Source organism: Buteo buteo, chromosome 4 (assembly GCF_964188355.1).
Source record: "Buteo buteo chromosome 4, bButBut1.hap1.1, whole genome shotgun sequence".
Classification (NCBI taxonomy): domain Eukaryota; kingdom Metazoa; phylum Chordata; class Aves; order Accipitriformes; family Accipitridae; genus Buteo; species Buteo buteo.
This window is the reverse complement of record NC_134174.1, coordinates 50,501,614-50,520,721: the sequence shown is the minus strand read 5'-3', so window position 1 is coordinate 50,520,721 and position 19,108 is coordinate 50,501,614. Positions and strand designations below refer to the sequence as shown.

At 41.9% G+C, this 19,108-nt stretch overlaps 1 protein-coding gene across 12 annotated transcripts in view; it reads left to right on the top strand.

Moving 5' to 3' along the window:
* Positions 1-19,108, top strand: part of PANK1 (pantothenate kinase 1) — a 48,849-nt gene that overhangs the window by 12,000 nt on the left and 17,741 nt on the right. For 7 of the 12 annotated variants that reach the window (XM_075026040.1, XM_075026041.1, XM_075026034.1 and 4 more), the window contains one exon: positions 17,118-17,470. In XM_075026040.1, coding sequence (XP_074882141.1) covers positions 17,135-17,470 — 336 coding nt within the window. In that variant the 5' untranslated portion in view covers positions 17,118-17,134. Of the gene's footprint in view, positions 1-7,916; positions 8,295-8,619; positions 8,769-16,746; positions 16,843-17,117; positions 17,471-19,108 lie in introns of those variants that run through there. The other 5 variants (XM_075026037.1, XM_075026033.1, XM_075026032.1 and 2 more) reach the window with 5 other exon arrangements.

The following is a 19,108-nucleotide window of genomic DNA, read 5'->3' as shown; positions in this document are numbered from 1 at the left end:
CACTTGTGTATAATTAGGACTTTATATGTGAGTGTCAAAATAATGTTTTGGTCCCAAGGTGTTCAGTCATATGTTACAAGATAATAGAAAATCTTTTGTGCTCCCTGGTACTTGGCATATATGTTTCTTACACCCTTTCAGGTTAATCATTGATTCAAAGAACTTGTTTTGATGACCCAGATGGTCTCTTTGAGTCTTAAATTCCCATTAGACCAAGTGTGTGTTTGTATTAGTTATGTTTTACTGCAAGAAAGGAAATATTTTGGTGACACTAAGGTTCCTGCAGTGAAATGCAAGTTGCCCTCTATGCAGGAGAGACCCTGGGTGTTACTTTCTATTGTGTTTTTTTTCACAATGTATCTAATGAGAAGACAGAAGTCTGTAATTATAGTCCTGGGGTTTTTTTGTGTGTATGTAGTTTGTATTGACCATGTGAAAACCTGAAAGCTCTAAATTGGCCACTTGAACAAAAAATGCATTGCACCGAACAGACTATTCACTGTAATACTTACTCTGAAAGGTCACCAGTCCCAAAAATATCAGAGCATGTAACTATGGCAAACTAACCCAATGTTAGCATAATGTTTGGTTGTTTCCCTTCTTTGTTACTAGGTAGTTGGAGTCTTTAGGAACAAATTTGTCATTTATAGCACAGCCCCTTCCTACACAAGCCTCTCATTCTTTGCAAACATGGATTAAAAAAAGATATTTTTGGAAAGACTAGCATTTTTTTTTTATTGTCTGTGGTTTCAGCTTAATCTTACAAGGACATATTAAATGTTTTTTTCAGCGTCAAAAACCTAAGCAAATCTTTGGTTTATCTATCTGAAAGCAAAGTCCTATTGTTCAAGTACTAAAGTTTAACTCCAGATTAATTTTGGTGTTTGGACTTAACCCTCTGCTTAAATGCTCTTTCAGACATACACTTCCTTGCTACTCAGGGTGGTTGAGGAGAAATACCAAAGGTGTGGTGTGTTTCCTTTTGGTACTGATTCCCATCTGTGGACTAGTTTGGAAGAAGGAAGATAAAAGCTCTGTGTCCTTTCTACCTCTGATGGACACTGTGTTTTCCCTCCTGGGTTAGAGGAGTAAGCCAGTTTTGTCTGTTTTGGAAGTATGTATGTCTAGCTAGAATAGTTCAGAAAGATGCCTTTTTTTCTTTTCCACATACAGGCATAGAAAGTCTGATTCCCTGTTGTTACCTGATTTGTAATCATTAATATCCATGGGAATTTCATGTCAGCATTTAAGCTCTGGGAATACAGACCAATGCAAGTAAAAAATCTCGGTGCAGCTGAGTATTGATAGGAGAACCAGTTTTTCCTCCTTTTCAGATGTGGCAGTGCTGAATGAGGAAGAGAGAGTCTTTTGTAATTGTCAGCCATTCTGTTGTTGTCTTTCAAAGAGCTTCTTTTGAAACTGTCACTTCCCTCCTGATGGCATTATGAAGGACCATATAAAAATGCTGTCTTAAAAAAAAAGTGATGACATTCAATCAAGCAAAACCAGTATGTGTACATACATGAGGGTAATTGTCTATGGAGGAGCAGTCAGGAGCAAAGGCCATTGTTTTCTCTACCAAATGCTCTGCCACTTGTTGCAATCTTTTTTTTATGATGATGAACAGTATTTCTCAATCAGTGGGTTGTGAACTTGCATGTTTTCCAATTACATTTTGTATATTTAAGTTTGATAGTTAAAGATAAACAGCAGTACACTGAGCCAAATACTTAGGTATGAGGTAGAGTGGATGGGGGCAAAGGAGAGTGTATTTAAAATGAGATTTTTAGCTTATTTACATACCTAATAGTTTGAATCTATTACCTGGTTTTTCCTTTTTTTACAAACTCTCTGCAGAATAGAAACTATGACATGGAAAAAAAATGATTCATCTCCAAAACCTACTTTTATCTTTGCTGGCTTGTACTCCTAAGCAATAATGAAGGACTAGATTTTAAATCTTTACTAATTTGGGGGGGTTTATTTGAAATGTCTGAACTAAGGCACTGAAGGCTTTTGTTTCCTATAAAAGATGGGCACCAACAGCTCTGCCAGGGATCAGTTAAAGTTGTGGGGAGCAAATGCACCTGCAAATTAAGTTGTAATTGTCTAGTTGGACACAGAGAAACAGAGGTATTGGCAGGCAAAGATTTGAAAGAAGGTTCTCACTGTTTTGTGACTGCTGCATGCTTTTTTTCAGTTGGAATGAAAGAGAGCAACCACAGTCTCTAACCTCATCTCAGAACTGCCAGAGGATAACTGTAGAAACTCCTTGGGCCACTGCAAAGTCTGGCCACAGGGATGGGCGGGCTGGTAATATCAGACTACACCTATGTACTCTTCTGACTGTTATTCCCTAGTCTTGGCTATTGTTGTTAGATATGTAAGTCATGTCCTAGTCCAGACAACTGTTTCCAGGTAGCATTCATACTGCCTTGCTTGGACACTCAGCTTGGCGTTTGGGCCAGAAGATCTATCTATGCCCTATTTGTCATCAATGAAATGGAAGAACATTGACCCTGAGGGCTGTTAAGACCACCAAAGCTACGTTCCTGCTTAGAGTGCCTTTCTCCATCTTTCTCTCCCTTGATGAAAGTGAAGGGGAGATGAGCTTCAACTCAGTGCAGAAGAGGGCTTTTCTTCATTAAATCATCAGGTGTTGTTTAAGTGTCACAGAAGGCATAATTGAAAGGAGCCTGCACCAGGAGGTGGGTGGGGAGGGAAGGAACTGATGGTCTCAATATAATCTTTCTTGGCCTCAATATGGCAAAGATTTAGGCATATGACTAAATTTATGCCCTTCACTTCCTCTGTCATCTGCAGTCAGTTTCCCCTCTCAGATGTGTTAGTGTTTGGGGAAAGCAGAATTCTTGTGCTAGCTAGCTGTTGTCGTAGTAAGGCTTAGCTTTCTTGTGATCACACTGATAAAACTACAGCCCTTTGGGTCCCTTTCTAAATTCTCTGTCATTGCATTTTCCAGATAAGAATTCTGCACAGTTTTAGAGTTGTTTTGATTTACACATCTGTCATTTGTCATTATGTAGTTATGTTTGACTGTTGGTCTTCTAGCTCTGCAATTTAAAGTAAGGGAAAAAGAGCATTAAAATATATTTTAAACATGTGTCTACTGAAGGCCCTGCATACACCAAAAAAGTATGGGTTTTTTTCCCAGTTCTGAAAAGAAATTAGGAAGAAATACTGCACTCCTAGACTTGGTACTTTCCTTTTGATATCTGTGATATGTGAATGTACCTAAAACAAATCAACAGTATCTGATTTTTTGCAAGGAATGTTCTTAATATTTTTATGTTAATTTATTAAGCTGTACTGTATTTGCTTTATTTTCAAAGGGGAAAAATTGAATAAGAACTAGTATGAATTTTGTGCAATATAGAAACATAGAAGGATAAACATAGAAGTAACCTGAATAGAAATATAAACAGGAATGGTGGATTGCCAGCAGTCACTTGAGCATAAATCTGCAGGCAGCTATGCCAGAAGTCTTGTTTCATTACACCCTTTGCATTGCTTAATATAGCTTTTATAAATTGAGAAGATGTGTACATGCTCCTCATTACTGCATCTCTCCAAAATATGACCAAAGCTTTGTAGCTGTCTGACTTTGAATTAGAATAACACCATTGGTGGTCTCTTAAGAGGTTTTTTGTTGGGTTTTGGTTTTTTTTTTGCGGGGGGGGGGGGCAGTGGTTCTTGGGTAATGGATTTACATGTGGACTGCACCTGTTTGGTGCTTATTTTAGCTTAGCCTCAGACCAGGGTTATGGGAGCCCCATGGAATGAGAGAGGAGTTGCTAATCCTCGTAGGTTCCTAAAAATTTCAGGCCAGGCTGACTGATGATAACATACCTGAAAGGGTGTTTTGGTTTGGTTTGTTTGTTGTTGTTTTTTTAGTTCCATTGGTTATGAAAATGTAAGGGCTAGAGCACAGCACAGAGTTAGAGATTTGCAGCCTGGCTTTCTGTGTTTATAAACAAATAAATGGAGGTGATAGAAAGCTGGGTGTATGAAGTGCAGGTGGGCACGGAATAATCCATGAAGTGTTTGTCATGCAAATGTGTAATATGCAATGAGTCGGCACAGTAGACTTGTTCACTGTTCTGAGTCCATTTGTGTCCTGGTTTCTTCAGCATACTATGTGTTTGTAGTCCTTTTCCCACTAGATTGCTGGTTTACAGTGAAATATATAGGAAAATATTTAAAAATAAACAAGTAGTTTCCACCTACTCCTGTTCAGAAAGGAAGACAGAAATACTGAGTAAATATTAATATTGAAAGAACTGGAAGCATCCTTGATTTTGTTTGTCAATATTGCACCTCTGCCTGGGTTGTTGTCTTGCAAGTTCAGACTGAAAACTGAACTGGCTCATAGGGTTTGTTTAGAAAGTTAGGACAAAAGGAAGAGACAACTTCACTTTGGTTGCACCAAAGTGTTAGTCACTGAACATGCCATGACTTCATTGACAGATGTTGTGTGTTCCATGTAGTTCTTGATTTGCAACAACTTAAATATATATAAAATATGCATAAATTAATATAAAGGGATGTGGAGTAGGCAGTAACATACTGAATGTGTCTATGTGGTATGAAGGCGGGAGAGTGCAGTACCTCTTAGAAACAATACCTGCTTTCAGCCAGTTATGCTGTGATGCTTTGTCTCATAAATATTATGGATAAAAAACCAGCATACAGCAGGTCTTGAGCCAACTGTTTAACTGTGAGAGTAGCAGGATAGTTTATTTCTACTTTTTGTCCTTTTTGGAAGAGATGACATTATTACTTCTGTCATGTTTCTTCTGGACTGTGTTCTCTAAGGTATTCCAGGTTTTCCAATACTAAGCATAACATGAGACCTTTATGTCACCACTTTAGCCCATGTGCAGAATATTAGAAGAGCACAGGCTGTCTACGTCAGGCAATGAGTTCATGAAATGTTGTGCTGTGGTTCTACCTGAAGCTCGCAGCTGATGCAGAATAGGATGAACCGTTCATCTGCTCCCAGTTTCAACTTTACCAATGCAAAAAGCTCAGGTCTTTTTCCCCTGAATGCCAAATGGATTACACTGTAGTTTGCTTGTGTCCAAAATAAGCAGTGCTGTATACACCTAAGGACATAAGATTCCTTCATTTTAAACCTTTAGAGATGATCACATAATACATTAAACACTCTAGTTTGATTGCTATTGTCCTAGTTTACATTGCAGAAGAGCTGAAGAATTCTGATAGCAAAACTGAAGAGGGTATATAAAACCTTTCTAAAAGCTCATTCCAAACCCAAGCAATTGTAAAGAAAAATAATATGAAGAAGGTGGTATTTTGCAGTGCAGAAATCATTTCATGTGATATTCATCAGTACAAGAGTCTGAAATTGTTTTGATAAAGCAGCACAGTGGTTTGAAACTTAATATTTCCACAACAACGCAGAAAGTTTGGAAGGTGTTTTCCTCCATTCCTGCTGAAAAGCTTACATGATCAGGGAAACTTGCATGCTTAGAAGTGAATCTGTCCCTGTACATAAAACCTGTCAATTGATTTGGACTGTCTTTAACATTTCTCCATTTTTATATTTTCTCCATCATTATTTGAGGTGACATTTGTTGTTGTTATATGCCATTGGTCTACACTGCCCCTGAACTTCTCAGTGATTTGGATCATATCCTAACAGTGTTTTCCTGACCTACCTCTTCTGTTCAGCACAGTCTAGTCCACTTCTATCGTGGGCATAATTGTGCAATATTTACAGCAAAATATTAGGGGAATATTTAATTAGAAATAAAAGATCAGAAGGAACGTCAGAAAGGTGTCTAGGCCATGCATTCTCCTTGCTCTAAGTCAGGATCAGCTCTACCTAGGCAGTTCCTAAAAAGTTGCAGCAATGGACAGTTGAGTCTTCCAGTGCAGTCTAATGCTTGTCTAACTTCATTCTAGGAAACGCCTCAAGTCTAAACTGAATTTCCTTTAGTGCAGTTACCGCTTGTGAATTCTTTCTTGTTTCTCAGCAACTGTGATATACCTCCTTTACTGTTACCTGTTCCAGATTTGAATATCCCTTCAAATCTTTCATTTCCTAGACAAAAACTTGACGTTTTCATTTAATCCTTTGTTAGTTATTCCAGAAGTTTAGTGCCTAAAATTGGGCACAATACTTGAAACAGGTACTGTATTCCATTGCAGAGTCAGTGGAAGGGCTGCTATCCTACCAGGAGGAAATGTAAGCATGCAATTAAAGGTGGTCCTGCTTTTGTTGGAGTAAGGTAAAAAAGTTGCCACCCTACAGCTGAGATACAGTAACTGCCCACGTGTCTGCTCCCAGTTACGCTGCAATTGCAGAGAAAAACAGGTTTGCAGGAATGATCCCCTGTTCTGCATCATGCTGGTTTATGGGCAGTCAGTTTCTGCATCAGGGACGGAGAAGGGGACAACCATTGCCAGCTGGGGACTGTAGCAGCAAGGATTTCTCATGCCCTGAGAGGTCTGAATTAACAAGGGAAGTTCATAAAGCGTAATCAGCCAGCTGCCTAGAACTGTCAATACAAGTGGTATGAAGGTCCCTGCCAGTCCAGGCATCAGCCTTCTGATTTTTAGTTTAAACATAATTCAGTAAGTTAGGGAGTTCTCAAAGAATTTCACAGTTTTGGAAGCACTACAGCTCCTTCTAGCAGTAAAGGTGTATAGCCTGACTTCAAACCCTCTTCAGGGCAATCGTTCTTGGGCTGGCAATTGCAGCAGTTGCTTATGCATTAGGATATGAGGAAAATTTGGATTGTTTAATCACCTTCAGAACATTGGTTACTGGTTTTTAGGAAGAAAATTGTACTTGTTCTTTGATTTCAAACACTCTTTCTTCATTTCGCCAACTTCATGTGCATGTTTTTCTGTGGCTTGCTCCCAGTTGCCTAAACAAAATGTTATGGTCCCAGTCAAGAAGTGTAGAGAATTTTGGGTTACCTCTCATGAAGCAATTTCTTAATAGAGTATCCCTTTCTGGAGGCAGTTAGAATAGCTCTTCATTCTTTGCTGTTTTTTTACAGTGGAGGGCCTGTGTCCTGTACTAATTTTAGGTGTGAGGAGGAGCCATTACGTGACCTGTTTTTACTTTAAGGACGCTCATCCATGTAGTGACTGGCAGTTTGTATAAAAAAATGACCTTCATGTGCAGAGCAAAATTCAATTAGTGTTTCTTTTCAAGTATACATGTGACGCCGCAGCACAGTTCGCCCAGTTTTTTTTTATGTCCACTTGATATTGAATACGTTTCATTCAGAAAACGTTTTTACACTTGGGTGTCTCAGTCAGTGTCAGGGAGTAAATCGCAAGTCACGAGATTATCGGTGCTGTGCAGGGAAAGCCAAGACACTAAAAAAGCGTGAGGTCAGACTCATTCAAGGTCACGCTTGTCCCTCAAAGCTGTTGAGGAAACGTGTGACAATACAGACAGAAACTTGAGCGTTGATGCTGATGCCCAGATAATTTTGTGCGAGGTACGAGGCGCGCTGGGGGTCGCACGCACAGAGGCCTCCGAGGCGCAGAGACCCCCGTCACCTGAGCGGGTGTGCGTGGGGGCGCCCCGAGGCGACGACGACCCCGCAGCCGGTTCCGGGGGCAGGCCCGCCCGGTGCGCGCCAGCGGCCGGGGCCACGGGAGCGAAGTCACGCTGGCATCGCGCCGCTTCCAGCGTGACCGTGCTCCCCGCCAGCCCGCACCGTGCGAGCGGGGGCCCGCCCCGCCGCGGCGCGCTCCCGGGGCCGCTCGCGGAGCCCCGCAGGTGCCGGGCGCGGCGGCCGGGAGCGCGCACGTTAACCGGGGAGGGGGGTCGCCGCGTCCCCGGCGGAGGGCGGCGGCCGCCCCTCTGCAGCGCGCTGCGGGCAGGACGCCTGCGCCGTGCGCCGCCGCCGGCGGGGGGGGGGGGCGGGCGCCGCATCCCCAGCTGCACGGAGCTGCGGGCACGGGCGCCGGCATGAGCGGAGGCTCCGCCGCGCCCAGCCGGAGCTGAGCCGGGAGACAAAGGGGAGAGGCCGCCGCCATGGGGGAGCAGCTCCGCGCCCAGGCCGCCGCCCCGGCGGGGCCGCCGCCGCCCGCCGCCTCCTGCTCGCTGCTCGGCGGGCTGCTGCAGAACGGCTTCCACCCCGCGAGCCAGCCGCTGAGCAACGGCGGCTGCGGGGAGGCGCCGCACCCGCTGCTGCTCCGCCCGGAGCTGCCGCCGCTCGGCCACGGCTCCCCGGCCAAGAAATGCAGGCTGCGCCGGAGGATGGACTCGGGCCGGCGGCACAGGCCACGTAAGTGACGAGCGCGGCGGCGCTGGCCGGGTTCGGCGGGCCGGCCCGGCCCGGCCCGCTCCGCGCGGCGCTGCTGCAGCCCGGCCCCGGCGGGCCTCCCCATCGGCCCGGCGCCGGGCGGCCGCGGGTCCTGCGCCGCCCTCCCTGCAGAGCGCCGCCCGGCTCCCGCGGCGCGGGCGTTCCCCCTCCGCGGGCGGCGGCGGGGGGCCGGGCGGGCGGAGCGAGGGCCCCCGGTGCCGGCCAATGCGGCGGCGGCGCCCGGGCACGGCCCCGCTGCCGCGTGGGCCGGGCCCGCCCTGCGCCAATGGGGCGGCGGCGGGCGGGGAGCGGCGGCCCGGCACAAACGCGGGCGGGCGGGCGGCGGGCGCCAGCTCCGTGCCGCGCCGAGTACCGCGTCGGGCGGCGCCCAGGGTCCTGCCGGCCTCCGCCGCCTCCCGGACGCGCCCATGAAGCTCATAGTGCCCAAGCAGCACTGTAAGTAACGGCCGGGCCGGCGTCGACCGGGGTGCTCTTGTGCCTTGGGTGTTGGGAAGGCTCTGCCTGCGGTCTCAGTCCGTGCTCCTGCCTCAGACGTCGTCCGGATTAAGAAAGAAGTAGACCTGGGAGCTGAGCGCTGATCGGGCTGACTGGGGGGAAAAAAGAAAGAGTATGTTGCAAACGCGATAAACTCGTCGTGGGCTCGTTATTAGCATCGCCTGTGGCTCTTGGTTAGTTGGTTTGGGAGGCGTTAGTGAACTGGCTGGCTGCTTCGTGCTTTGTTTTAAGGCTACAAGTCTCAGACATCCGTGTTTGTAGCGCACTTAATTGTGTAAGGTTTGTCGACTAATAGCATGTTTTACTTACATGATCGTAGCTAACTTCTTGCACGTGGGTATGGAGCTATTAAATAATTCCATGGTAAACTCTGCAACTAAAACCATCCAACGCAAAAAGTATTCTGTTTCTTCGCACTCTCCCTTTGCTAGCCCTTCAAATAAAGCCAACAAATGTTTGCCGCTTTGTTAAAAGTTCAGCATGTTCCGAAAGGGTAATCAGGGATAGTCAGGATCACAGCTACCCGCTGCCAAAACTTAAAGATGTTTCTTCTCAGTAGGAAGTAGAGTGCATTCAGCTCCTCTGGATTTTTTTTTTCTTTCTTTTGAAATGAATGCTTAAAAAACTTTTTTTGTATAAGCAGAAGGAGCATTGAAGAGCAGCTGCAGCTTTCACAAGGCTACTTAGTAGCCGGTGCCTTTTCTAGCTTTTTAAATGTTTTTACTGAGCTACATGTACCACTTTGCCTTAGAATGTTCTCTGTATTGATTAATCATGCAGTGCTTATGGTACTTGTAGATATTTAATTAGTCTTCTACCAAATTTGATGTATTGGTGACCAAATCATTCTCTGTCCCAAACTGGTTTTGCAGTCTTTGTCCAGCTTCACATTTTCATTCAGGAGCAAAAACTGCAGAACTTGGACTAACTTACATTTTGATTTGGCTTAACTAAGAAGAGTCAGCGCTTGCATATCAAACTCTTCATAATATTAATAACTGTTTTGAAGCAAAGAATAAGACTTTTAGGGATTCATGCAATCACTTGAATAAGAATTGGGAATTTGGAATTTGCCTCCTATCTTGAGGGGGAAAAAGAGCCCATCAGAGTATGGAGCATAGGTGAGTGCCTATACTGCCCAGGATGTATGACAACTGAGTCTTCAGTTGTGGGCTTTTAATGAAATGAGGCTTTAATGAAAACAGCAGGTGAGGGAAGTGCTTTGTAGAACTAATTTGTGGGCAGTTTCTTTGCTGAATGAAGGACATGAATTCTTGCTGATCTTACACTTTTTGATTGCTATGGTTAAGTTTGTAAAAGAATAAATTTGCAACTTAATATTAATCTTGCAGGAAAATACGATAGCACGTTGTCACCAGCCTAATAAATTCATTAAATTATACTCAAATTCTCCTGGTACTGCATAGCTTTCCACTGTATCCATCTCTAGTGAATTTTACACAGTCCCATTTTACTGGGTTTTGTATTTAATCCTGGCCTTTGCAGATGTTTGTTCTGTGCTTAAGGACATATTGCAAAATGAAGTGTAGTTGCCACATGGTGTGTAAGACTTAAGTATTGATTGTGGGGTTTGCTTTGCGTGGTGAAAAAGATAATGAGATAATTGGCATTTCCCAGTATTTCACAGATGAAACCTATCTTTCTGCAGCCATTATTCCTTTAAATCCTCATAAATTATATGTTTTCTTGATTGGTTTTGCTTTCTGCCAAAGTGAGGTAGACTTCTATATTCCCAAGTCTTTTTCCCCCTCTGAGAAGGGAAGATTCCCTGTGAAACCAGCATGCTTTGCTGATTAGCCGGTGGTGAGAGAGGACCTGGGGACTAACTTATCTGCCTTTTGACTCACCTTCTGCTGCTTCTGCTTAGAAGCTTGTCTTTGCTTTGGTTTTTTTCTTGATGAGTTGTCAGGGTGTTAGGCTTGTGTCAGTTCTCTGGTTCAAATCATTAGTACAGATCCTTTGTGAGGCTAGGGTTTACATTACCTTTCTGTATCACAGCACAGCGTAATGAATACAGATAAGCATCTGTTATGATGCTTTGTGCTGTGAAGTGCTCTAGAAAAGAATAAAATACTGAATCGGTGTGAATCCTGCAAATTTCAAAAGCCTGCTAAAGTGTCATGTTGTTGAGTTTAAATGTGATCTTTGAACAGGAGAAAGAAAAACGGCAGTGAAGTGACTTCATTGATCCCTGTGAAACAGCATTGTAGCCAAGTAAGGACAAAGATTTCAGCATGGCAGTTAACTAGGCAGGTGCTTCACAGCATTATTCTACATCAGACATAGGGAAGAAGCCAGGGTCTCTATTCAAATCAGCATCTTACGTCTCACTCTAAGTCAGCTGGTAATTGTTAGGGGTCAAAGAATGAATATTTTGAGGCATCGTGACCATTTAACCATGGCACTTATAATGCATATTACTTGTAATTTCAAAGCACTTCAAGTTGTAGCTTCACAGTAAAGAATGCTTTTGGCCAATATTTAGGTTGTTACACCCGTGATGTTTGGGTGCAGCATGATTCTGTAATACTACTTAAAGCCAGGTGAAAACTGTGGAAAACCTAGGCTTTTTCACCTGTAGTGATGTTAAATATGGAATGCCATGATTATATAGTATATTTTGGCAAAGAATACAGGAGTGAAAATGGTTTTGGTCTTGCTATTGTTTGACACAGTAAGTAAGTACAGCATTATTGGTTACTGAAATTTTGTCCAAGGCATTGGAATATCCCACAATCTTTTAATCTTAAGAATTGCTTCAGGTGACATGCTGCTTAAAGTTAGTCTCCAGTTTATTTTAATGTAGGTGGGAGTAAGGGTTGCCTAAGAAATAGGACTGGTCATAAGAAACTGAACTAGTTGGTGTGTTGTGGTCCAGCATCCTGTGAGTTAAAACTGCCTATCAGCCTTACCAACAAGATACACATTTCCAACAGGAATGGGAAACTCATGCAAATCACTTCCATCAGGTCGGGTGCTGTCAGATCCAAGAATGAGATTCTCAATAGCTAATCATTGCTTCTTGTAGCTTTGTAAGTTTGGCTTTTGTTTGTTAGGGTTTTTTTAATGAATCTATACAGGCTAGGTAATGACCTAGTCTCCCAGTGCTATCTTCAGAAATCAGTTTGTGGTAGTATGACTAAATATGTGTAAATGGTCACAACTGTTTAACAAACAGCTATGTGCTTTTTGTTTGAAGTTTTTTTGTTTGGGTTGTGCTTTTGGTTGGGTGTTTTGTTGTTCGGGGTTTTTGGGGGGGGGTTGGGGTGGGTTTTTTGGTTTTTGTTTTTTTGGGGTTTTTTTTTTCATTTTGTCTGGAGGCAGTAGACATTCAATAAGCCCTTGCTGATGAAAATGATCAGGAAGGCTTTGCCTGATATATGTGCGTGATTTATTTAGGTCTAGCTTTGTAAACTTTGAAGAAACTTCCATTACTAAGCAGATATAATTAATTTTTAAAGATATATAATCTATTTTTGTTCAAAGGAGAACAAATGCTTCCATTTTACAACATGTTTGGATTGCTCAAAATAACTGTGTAAAATAGGAAGAAGTAACTGAAAAATATGTGTAAGCTACTATCAGCTTTTTTTAATAGAAAGCAGCTTTCAGAAGCTATGAGAATGCTATCCCATCTTACAAGTGACTCTTGGGTTGTTTTTTTTCTATTATTTTTGGTTCTCTCTCCCCTCTTCCAGTCACAATTAAAACAGGAAGTTCTTAGATCATCAAAGCATCAAGCAATGCAAATTAAATGCAAATGAAAAATGTAAATGAAGTAATAGGATTTTGTCATATATGTGTCCAGGAAGAAAAGCAGCTGAACCTAAAATATTTCATCTGAGATATTTATGACTAAGATACTAGAGTATTGATACTACCATGCAAATTGTTGATTAAAAAAATGAGATACTGTAGCTGTGTTCAAGGAAATACAGAAGGAAATACAAGGAAAGGTCTTGTAAGAGAGATGTATAAGCTGAAACGGTTTTGGCAAAAGAAGAAACTGCTGCAAATTGGTCATGAATAAAACTAGGGTCCAGGTAGAGGGAAGAAAGTTCTAACCAGCAGGATTCAGGCACAGTCTTTTTCTAAGAGTTGAAGAGTAAAAAGATTCAGCTAACCTTATGTGGTGGTGGTGGTTTAAACATATGAAAAAGATTACCCTTCGTTATCCCCTTTAATGGGGGGAAATGTTACTTAGTGACCTAGGAGTTCCTGTTCATCCTTGCTTCCCCGATCTTGTCTGTGTTGTGATTTCATATTTACCCTCCACACCTGCTCTTTATATTGTATGTTAAGCATAGGATTTTTAAAAAACCAAATGTGTTAAATTCTGAATGTAATATGCCTTACAGGAATAGTCTTGTGTAGGTTCATACTCTTCAAAGATTGTGCAGAAACTGGGTAAAATGTATCATGGAATATCTTGAGTGAACCTTTCCCCCAGATAGCACAGCTGTTGGTGTGCATTAGATTACCTAATTATGCAATGCTGTAGATACCTTCTGTTTGCATTGTCACATGCTTTAGCAGCTAAATTTTGGAGTAGTGGAGATTTTTATCTCAAGATAATAAACCAGTAAGTAGTTGGTGCACTTTATGTTAAAGAAAATTAATTTTCTTAAGAAGGTAAGTGGAGTTTTTTGATTTATGCTAGGCTTTTAAGAATGCATGATTCATTTTGCTGCTTTCTCTATCAGTTCTGTGGGACCTAGAACTAGATTTTATAGTGGTGGGGTTTTTTTATGACTTACTGCGGTGTAGCAATACTGTAGAATAATTTTATTTTCTCCACAATAATAGATTGCATTGATCCAGTAGGTATATTGCATACTGACTCTGCTGAAACAGTCTTATCAGACAATTTTAGTTAAGAAGTGCATTTTTTACACTGTGAAAGCATTTCTGCGACATACACAGTGTCTTCATTTTTCATAGTAAATCACGTGGATTTGAATAACTGTTACCAGCCTAAGATGTGGATGTGATGGATTTCACTTTCTCCTCCTTGCATTCCTGGCTTTTAATAACTCGAGAAACTGGGCATTTATTCAGGTTATCAATGAAATGCTGGACTTCCAGTTTAAAACAAACAAAAAACCAAACAACCCAAAACAAACCCACCCCCCCACCCCACCCCAATTTTCCCCACATTTTTCCCTCAGGTCTGTGGAGACTGTATCTACACAAACACCTTTCTTCCTTCATACCCTCTGGTTGTAGCAGTGAGGACCCTAATAATTTTGGTGGCTTCTGAATGGTCTTACTGTCTGCATTCAGGGAGGCAGCAAAACCCAGGAGCACCTTGCAGTCTGCATGCATGTTTCCATTAGCACCACGTTCAGTGATGCCAGGAAAGCTGAAGTATATAGATACCACCTAAGGTGGGTTATCTAAAGATACTGAAAAGAGCTGATGGTGCTTCAGTGGTGCATTTTGTTGTGAAACATATTGAAAGTAACAAAAGATACAAAGAATAAATTTTTAAAATAATCACTGGAATACAGAAGTGTTTCTGCTGTCACTCCATTTGTATGGAAGTTATATGAATTTCAGTGGGACTTGTTAGGAACTTTGAGACTTGGTTTTTTGTCCTAAATGGTCAACCAGTCAAAATAGTTGTCATCTTTATTGCAAGTGATTCCAACAGATAGCTGGTGTTAACAGCTGTGAAGCAGACTAAGCTTCTGTGCTGGGTAACTGAAACACCGGTTGCTGTGGACCGATCTTGTGCTCTTTATTTGTGCTGAAGAAAACTGCTGCTGTTCTAGGAGCAAAGTTCTTTTATTTCTGCAGCTCTCTGTTTGGCTCGCAACAAAATGGAAGGAGCTTAGATTCACAGAGAGCATAAACTAAAAAAAAAACAAACCCAAAACTCTTGGCATTTCTGCTTGCTTTTCAAATGTGAGCATTATGTGTATCTATCCCAAGAACTATACAGACTTGAAATAACTTCATAGTTTTCTACAATGCATATTCCTTGTTAATGATTTAGTTAAGACTCCTCAAAATGTTAATGCAGACACTTATGAGTAACTCTCAGCTCTTAGTACTTAACACTTCTGTTGTTGGGCTTGTGTTTGATAGGAGAATGGAATGCCTCTTCCCTCTCTTAAAGATTAAATCTACACTATAGCTTTAAAGCAACTGTTGTTGTTGCAGGTAGATTGCAGCAGATTTTATGCCCTTAATGTCAAATATTGGAATTTGGCTTACAGTTAGCTACAGGTTGGTTCAACGATGCTGCTTTTAAAATATAACTTTGTATTTGCATAGTTAAGATGCATCCAAGGAGGAGACTTACTGTTCCAGTGAGACAGATAATTAAAGTTCTCAGTAGCGTAAATAAAGACTTGTGTAAATCACTAATGGGATTGGCATCCTGAGCTCCACTGCATTGTAGTGTTGTATAGCGTGGACCAGACCACTTTTGCTTAAATATTTACCTTGTACTTTGAAAAGTGTTCGAGGTACAGCTTAGTGTATGGTAACATATTTTTCCTTTTTAAAATAAAGCCTATTGTAAAAACGCTTGTTTCAAATTCTTCCCATTTCAGGGAGCTTTCATGCATCTGCATAGGATGTATCTTCCCAAACCTCAATAACACTTCGTTTCAGTGTCTTAGTGTCTTGCAGCTTGTAGGGCATGGAAAAAGAAATTAGACTTTGCAACAGATAACAGTAGGTGCTTTTAGAAAAACTGAACTGTAAGCAACCTACTTCATGGGAGTTTATACATTATGCCTTCCTTGTCCTTAGGGAAGGGGGGGGAGAAACTAATGATTCAATTATTTGGCATACAGCAATGGAGCAAAATAACTGTTTTAAACATCTGGATTCATTGGGGGGGGGGGGGGTATTAACAACTGTGAAATTTAGACTTTTGAATTATTCAGCCAGACAAGAATGATGGTGAGACCCTTGGGGTAAGAAGTAAAAGACTCTAAGCTCCTTTCAGTGTGAAGTTGAGTAACTTAATACTGAGCTGTGATTACCTGAGGAAGAACAGTGTGATCAGTAACTCCTATGCTTATTAAAATCTTTGCCCAAACTTGTTTACATTTAGGTTCATTGGCAGAAGTATCAGTAATGCATATAGCATCCATGGTTTGGAGTTTGTATTGACACTATGTTGGGATGCTCTAGTTGGTAGAATCACATTTCTAGCAAGTCCGCCTGATTCTCCCTAAAAGCAAGGGTGACTGTGACTGCTATTTTAGAAATGGATCTTAGATGTTAGTTACATACTCAGTACTTTTAATATAATTTCTCTAAGAAACTTTACTAGCTGCCTCCTTCTGCAGTACCTGTGTATAGATTTTGTATTCTCACTTCCTAGTTCTTCATAAAGTTACGTGGCTTACTATTTTAAATGTGCGCACATATATGAAGGCAGAGCAGGCCGACCAACCTGATTCAGTTACTATCTTCTGTCTGCATGTTCTCCATAGTGATTTTCTCTTGCTATTAACAGAACAAAGGCTTTGGTAGACCTAGGCCAGCTGTGGCAAATATACATATATATGCTGAGAAATAAATGGCATTTCTTGTATAGTTGTATGATAGACTAACACGTATACCAGCAAAGGGAGTCTATGCTCAAAGAAAAGGACTGTCAGTAGTAAATAGTAAATATTGAACTTAAAACAGCTCATTCTTTCTGCTAATATATGCAGGTGATGTAGTTCCAACAGAGCTGCTAGTTCTGGTGGGTTGAAGTATGAGGACTCCCAGCATAATGGGAGAGTTATGTATTGCTGCTCCTCAGGCAGACACTTGAGACTGGAAATTCCGACTCATCTTGGAAAGGCGATTTTAGATATTATGCAGTGGGAATGTGACTTGAGAAATCTTGTTCTTCTATGTGATTGTTTCTTCCTCCTTCCCTCCTTAGTCTATTTTAAGAATTGGTGCCGGGAGTCAGACTGGGTGAAATTCAGTAAATGTGCTCTGTCAAGAGGTGCTGACTGAAGAGTAAAAAGTTTTCCTGGTAAAAAATATTTTCATTTTATTAAAATCTGCTTCTCCAGAGAAGAGTACTTTGAGAGTTTTCTTTATTCTTTTTCTTAACCGAGGCTTTTTGAAGTCTTAACTCAGAGAGATGTTTCATACATGTGAATTGGACACGTAAGTGACAACTAGCTTTCAGGAGCAGATGCTGCTACTGTGACTGCAGTGAATTGTCATTCAGCAAATGTTTTAAATGATATGGCTAACATATATTTACAGTGACTTTTTCTTCCTCCCCTACCCCCTTGTCCTTAGCATTTCCATGGTTTGGAATGGATATCGGTGGAACGTTGGTTAAACTGGTCTACTTTGAACCTAAGGACATTACTGCAGAAGAGGAACAGGAGGAGGTGGAAAACCTGAAAAGCATTAGAAAATACTTGACCTCCAATACAGCCTATGGTAAAACTGGCATTCGTGATGTCCATCTTGAACTGAAAAATTTGACTATGTGTGGACGCAAAGGAAACCTGCACTTCATCCGTTTTCCCAGCTGTGCCATGCACAGGTTCATACAGATGGGTAGTGAAAAGAACTTCTCCAGTTTGCACACTACACTCTGTGCCACGGGAGGTGGAGCTTACAAGTTTGAAGAGGACTTTAGAATGGTACGTGAACTGTTCCTAAGGGTTCAGTGGGAATTACTTTGGAAAAACATCATGGGAGTCCTATTAAAACTTGCAGAGAAAATAACATTCTTTTGTCCATCCTAACTGGTTAAGACTAACAGAATCAATTCACATTTGTTAATTGGTGGAATTGCTGAGAACGTGGAGGGGGACAGGGGAGAGTATTCTACTTGCTGGGTATTCTACTGAAGTATTACTGTGCAGGATGTCTTCAGTAAATGGTTTTTTTAGAGTATGGCTGTGATGATCAGATGCCTCATAATCAGCTGAGGGTGTGTTGTGACAACCTAGAAGTCTGAGACTAGGTACTCGTCTTGCAAACTGGATATCTATTAGAAAACCAGAAATTAAACCATACAGCTAGAGACTAGATTCAGGTTCCCTTCCCCTTGTATTAGTCTTCAAGCAGACTTAAGTCAAGAGTCTTGGAAGGCTAAGTGTGGAGTAGGGGGAGAAACAGTGTATGGAAGCATGACAATAGCAGCTAGCTTATGATTTCAATTCTGGGAGTACATCATGTGAAGAAAGGCAGTTCATGAGGTGACTAGGTCCCAGATCCCCTAGAATTTAAAAATAACCTCTGCAGGGAGGTCCAGAAGCTGATGTAGATCTGAAGTATTGGATCCTGCTGTTTGTATAAACTTCAGCAATGTCCTAGCTCCCGAATGAGTGCACTAGAGTGCACTGCAAAAATTGATTGTGGCAACAGAGGCAGAGCATGCTGTTGTACAAACTGCATTAGAGAGAAATAGACATTTGGAAGGCAGTTGCCTGTTGTATATGTGTCTCTACTGGGGCATATCTCCATTTATTTTCTGTATAAGAATGACTAGTCTGCCTGTACCAGAGCAGTCCCACTAAAATTAATGTGAATGATTTACTTGGCAGGCAGGTCTGACACTTCTATCCATAGCTTTTGACCTGATCTTGAGGGTGAGGGATGACTTCTGGGTATGACAGGTTACATTAGTTGCTTTTCTGTCTCTGCTTCAGTCTAGGTAGCTATCATACTGGTTTACTAACTGCCGTTGACTGCAGTCCTTGGCTTTGTCTGCTTCATTTTTAACTTCAAGCATCTATTCCTGCAGTACAAGAGGATTTTTTTTGTCAATACCCCTCACCTACCAGATGACCAAGATCCCAAGGGGGAAAGAGAATGCTGTAAGAAATCAATGTGAATTCCAGCTGTTATACTGTTGTGCAATTGTTTTCAGTAAATGTTGGACATGGAAACAGCTAGTCTAATGAAGGACTACCAAGTTTCTGAATTGCTGTAGTAGTCCACTACTAGTACCAGATTTCTTGTCCTTTAGGCTGATTGCAAGTCCCTTACATGTTATGATCTACTGATGATTGAGTCCTCAAAAGTTTTAGTTTGTCTCGCATTGTGTAAGGATGTTGACACCACAGTAGAAGGTGAATTCTAGTGCTAGTCAATGTTGCCTCAGTTCAGGTTTTCGAGCGTCTTTCCATGTGTCCAGGGATGATTCAGGTCGCATTCTCTAGTGATAATGGGAGGTCACTTTGAGACTTTCTGAAGAGGCCAACTATCCCTTTGGAATGGTCTGTCTTCCCAAATTCATCTCTCCTGCATCACGTAATAGCAGCTACAGTTGC